Source organism: Uranotaenia lowii, chromosome 1 (genome assembly GCF_029784155.1).
Source record: "Uranotaenia lowii strain MFRU-FL chromosome 1, ASM2978415v1, whole genome shotgun sequence".
Lineage (NCBI taxonomy): Eukaryota > Metazoa > Arthropoda > Insecta > Diptera > Culicidae > Uranotaenia > Uranotaenia lowii.
The window spans coordinates 115240584-115245143 of record NC_073691.1 but is presented as its reverse complement, the minus strand read 5'-3'; the positions used below and the strand labels follow the sequence as shown (position 1 = coordinate 115245143).

Below are 4560 nucleotides of genomic sequence, written 5' to 3'. Positions count from 1 at the left end.
TTAAATTTCTTGACCGTGCAGCTACACGAAAAATTTCGCCGCACCCCATTTCTCGTTCGTAAAATTTTGTAAACAGGACACGCGAACTGTCACCACAAAAGGGAACATACGTCATCGTGAATCGACCCATTCAGGTTATTTTCGAGCTGAGAACACTGTGTTGATCTTATTTAAAAAAAGAATTGGTAATGAATGCTTGGTGAAATACCAATGAATACAAACGAGATTTCAGTCTAATCTGGCACTTACGGATCAAATCCGATGCATAAATATTGGTTTCATCACTCAATTTTGAAAATCTGTAAAATCTGATGGGCACTCTCAGCAAAAATCTGGGCAAAATCTGTGTCTGACCAATATCTGGACGAAGGGTCAAAAATCTTGCTTTTACAGACACATCTGGGCACCTGGCAACCCAGTTTGACAACCAAGAAAAATCATCGGTGTTGCGTTTCGTTTTCCTACTCAAATTCTTTATCCAGATTTATTAAACGTTTCGTCCGAATTACGAATCATGGATGTCATCAACAAACTATATTCATCAGTTTCGCAAACCGTGTCACAGTTATCAGCGGTGTTACCTGGAAATCTAGTGACTAGGGAATACGATGTCAACACACAAATCGCCAGTGCAGGTAGAGGTAAGTATTATGTGTATAGCACCAAACCGAATAGCGACAGTAGGACTAGCGACGCTTTTTTACTAGCGAGATTTCTGTCATTCGCAGGTTTGTTTTTCTTTTTTCAGTCCAGTAGGCGATTTCGATGTAGTACTCGAACATTGTTTATGTTATTTACTATACATTTTCCTCAGGCTATCAATCGCATGCTCCAGGTCTCCTAGGAAACTTGCGGTGCGTCGTTGTTATTTTCAACGTCGCGACGTATGCGACGTGTCGCTAGTAGGCAAAGCTGCTATGATTATTGGCGCTCATATTTTGGATTTTTTCTGCATGCATAATATATAATCAATATGTCAGGGAAGGTAATTCTTGAACGATAAATTAGACGTCCTTCCTTAGAAGAACATTTTTTCACTTTTCCAGTGGATTAGTAACCTAGTAAAATTCATTCGCTTAAATGTTGTTATTCACTAATCACTAATCGTACTTCCACAGCCAGAACTTAAGTCTGAGTCCCGAAGAATAATAAAAATATTTTATTATTCTTGTCTTTGTTCATGTTTTTAATTATATTAACATAGAAACATTAAAATAATTAAAAACATAAAATGGTCGGGCCTACTGTGGAGCAGAGAACGCAGAGACGTCAGGAACAAGGGGAAAGAAGAAGCGTGGACCACCAGTACCATACGCTCCGAGGGGCATTTCGTTGGAAGCACGCTAAAAAGTGCTCCTTGTAGATTATTGAACCAATGAAGTTACCCATCATTCAGCGGCTGGAAATGAGTTATTTTAAACACAGAAATCATAAAACTAGGCAAAAGTTTGCATTAAACATTAACATTTTTAATCAACATTCGCTTAAATGTTGTTATTCATTTAAAAATTCAATCCGCATTTTCCACAAATCATAGTAAGACTCCAGATTTTCGCCTTTATGCTTATAGGTACATATAGGTAGGCATAGTTGCATTTTTATCGACTACCTTAAACAAACCTAAAACTTATAATAATATAAACAAAGTTGAATACCGGCTTGTATGCTAAATATGTATACATGTAAATATATTTTTCAGATTAAATGAAAAAATGATTAAGGAAAAAATGGATTGTAAATTGAAAAGTTATTTCAACGTTCTTTTTAAGACAAATAGATATACTGTAACAAAAAATGCCATATCTTTCCTAATGCAACTTGTAATTTTTTCTTGCAGCATGTATGTGGCAAATTTATTCTGGATACAAGCGCTCCACCAAACAAGAGGTGTCTGTTTTCGTACTTGAGAAGAAACAGTTTGACAGATTCTCGAAAGATGATCGTGAGCAAATTTTCGAAATCGTCAAACGAGGCATACAGCAGCTCACGAAGATTCGTCATCCGCAAGTGTTAACAGTGGAACATCCGTTGGAAGAAAGTCGAGAGAGCTTTGCATTTGCCACCGAACCCGTCTATGCTAGCTTGGCGAATATACTGGGTGACACTGCTAATCTTCCGCCAAATGTAATCAAAGATCTAGAAACATTTGAGCTCTACGACATCGAGATAAAATATGGTATGTTGCAGTTATTTGAAGGCATCCAGTTTCTCCACAACGACGCAAAGCTTATTCATCGAAACATAAGTCCACAAAGCATCGTTCTGAACAGTAGCGGAATATGGAAAATATTTGGCTTCGATTTCAGTGTGAGCAATGACCAAAAGCACAGATACGATTTCAATCCGAACCAACACATTTTAACGATTCCCAGCTTGGAGTACAGTGCACCTGAATGTGCCCTGGATAATTCGTACACCGCTCGTTTGGACCATTTCTCTATTGGTAAGTATCTGAACACCAAAGAATGACCTTTCTTTTCACAACTTTTTTTTCTTTTAGGCGTTCTAATATGTGCAATCTATAGCAAGAAATGCTATCCTTTCAAAACAATAGACCGGAATTATACTACTTTCAAATCTTTTTCGTCCGATCTGAGAGCTAAAAAACGATTGAATTTCATGAATGTGCCCAACGAGATACAAGCAACTGTTGAAAAGTTGCTAACCTCGTTACCTGATATGAGGCCGGATTTCCCGCAATTAATGAAAGTAAGTAGCTATAACGTGTCTGATTTTTATGCTTTAATTACATAACACCCGTTCTCAGGTACCGTTTTTTGATGATGTCGGCGTTAAAAGCTTGGGCTATCTCGATAGTCTATTTCAAAGAGATAATCAAGAAAAGGCAAAGTTTTATAAAGGATTACCGCAAATTATTGAACGTCTACCGCTTCGTATAAATTTGCTAAGAGTTCTTCCGTGTCTCATCAAGGAATTTGTCCACCACACCATGATACCGTTTGTGTTGCCCAATGTCTTACTTATCGCTGAAAAATGTACCCAAGCTGAGTACGAAAAATACATATTTGTCCACCTGAAACCTATTTTAAGTCTACGGGATCCGGTACAAATACTGCTTATTTTTATGCAAAACATGGAGCTGCTACTAAAGCTAACACCCCCGAACGATGTCAAATTATACGTCTTACCAATGGTCTACAAAGCATTGGAATCGAATTCAAAGCAGATTCAAGAACTGTGTCTGGCTGTCCTGCCGTCATTCGCAAGTTTAGTGGATTATCCTTCGATGAAAAATGCTCTCCTACCTCGAATAAAAAATCTCTGTATCCTCTGTAATATCACGTCTTTACGAGTCAATTGCTTGCTGTGTATAGGGCAGCTCTTGCCACATTTGGACAAATGGCTAGTTCTGGACGATGTTTTGGTTTTCCTTCCTACAATTCCAACACGAGAACCAGCTGTTATTATGGCGATTATCGGTAGGCACAACATAAAATTGAAGCAAATAAACTTTTAATGCAAACTTACTCGACGTCCATTGTAATTGCAGGAATTTATAGAATATCATTAAACCATGAACTGTTGGGTATACCTAAGGAGTTTGTCGTTAACAAGGTATTGCCGTTCTTATGGCCACTTTCGATTGAAAACGGACTCACGCTCCAACAGTACAAGTCTATAATGCAACTTATAAAAGAACTGGAGCATAAAGTTGAACAAGAACATCTGAAAAAGTTGGAGCAACTCAGTACAGATGACACAGCTTCGCCAATAGATATTATAGCACCATCTAAAATCGAAATGGATTACAAGGCAGAACTACTTCACGGAAAACAACGAAATAACGATCTCAGTTCTATGCAAATTGATTTAAAACCGTTGCAAGTGTCCAACAAACCACCGGTTGCGGTCAATAGGTAACTAATGATTTTATGAACACATTAAAAAAAACACCTGTTATTAAAAAAACTTTTTTCAGCTCTATACAACCTCAACTTTTCATGTCAGTCAAGCCACAAACTGCACTAATGCCTGTGAACGTGTGTGCTGTTGCCAGCAAACCAACACAGAATCCCATGGTGCTGACCGCGAGTAGTAATCAGTTTGCTTTCAATAACGTTATGAACAACAATCTGAGCGGCAACAGCATGTCCTTTAATTCAATCTCCCCCCAATCAACGAACTATTCACACGCATTCAGTAGCTACTCTGATTCAGCCTCCTTACTTAAGCCGATTTCGACGAGTACCTTCAAACCAAACACGGCTCAGTCGAGTACAATTCTATCGAAAGAAGATATCATGGAGTTTTTAAAATAAAGGTTTATATCTTAAGTTATTCCTGTGGCAATTTGTAACATTCCTGTGTAAATATTGTATACGTTGTTTTCAATAACTTATGCTCTAGTCGAATAAAAGTTTTTTTTTTTTTTCATTTGTATACTTTGCTATTTTTTTAGAATTCCTTTATTTACATTTTTTAATATTCATTTAAAATGTTAACGCTTCATTTCGCTTGCGCAATTCATTGTTGATTACAACTGAAAGCTAAGTTATATGCTGAATTTAAGGACGATTGTATACCGATTGGCATAAAGTC

The 4560-nt window shown here is 37.3% G+C and overlaps 1 protein-coding gene across 1 annotated transcript; it reads left to right on the top strand.

Annotated features, from left to right (window-relative positions):
• Positions 1 to 238: 238 nt before the first annotated feature.
• LOC129739121 (SCY1-like protein 2) lies at positions 239 to 4318 on the top strand. The gene is made up of 6 exons (XM_055730518.1): positions 239 to 641; positions 1838 to 2443; positions 2501 to 2709; positions 2768 to 3440; positions 3512 to 3878; positions 3941 to 4318. The coding sequence occupies exons 1-6, from the start codon at positions 515 to 517 to the stop codon at positions 4278 to 4280; spliced, it is 2322 nt and encodes a 773-aa protein (XP_055586493.1). The 5' UTR covers positions 239 to 514; the 3' UTR covers positions 4281 to 4318.
• Positions 4319 to 4560: the final 242 nt, after the last annotated feature.

Coding starts and splice junctions, on each gene's coding strand:
- LOC129739121 (XM_055730518.1), top strand. CDS start 515: ATGGATGTCATCAACAAACTATATTCATCAGTTTCGCAAACCGTGTCA. Junction 642..1,837: donor AATCGCCAGTGCAGGTAGAG/GTAAGTATTATG, acceptor TTTTTCTTGCAG/CATGTATGTGGCAAATTTAT. Junction 2,710..2,767: donor ATTTCCCGCAATTAATGAAA/GTAAGTAGCTAT, acceptor ACCCGTTCTCAG/GTACCGTTTTTTGATGATGT.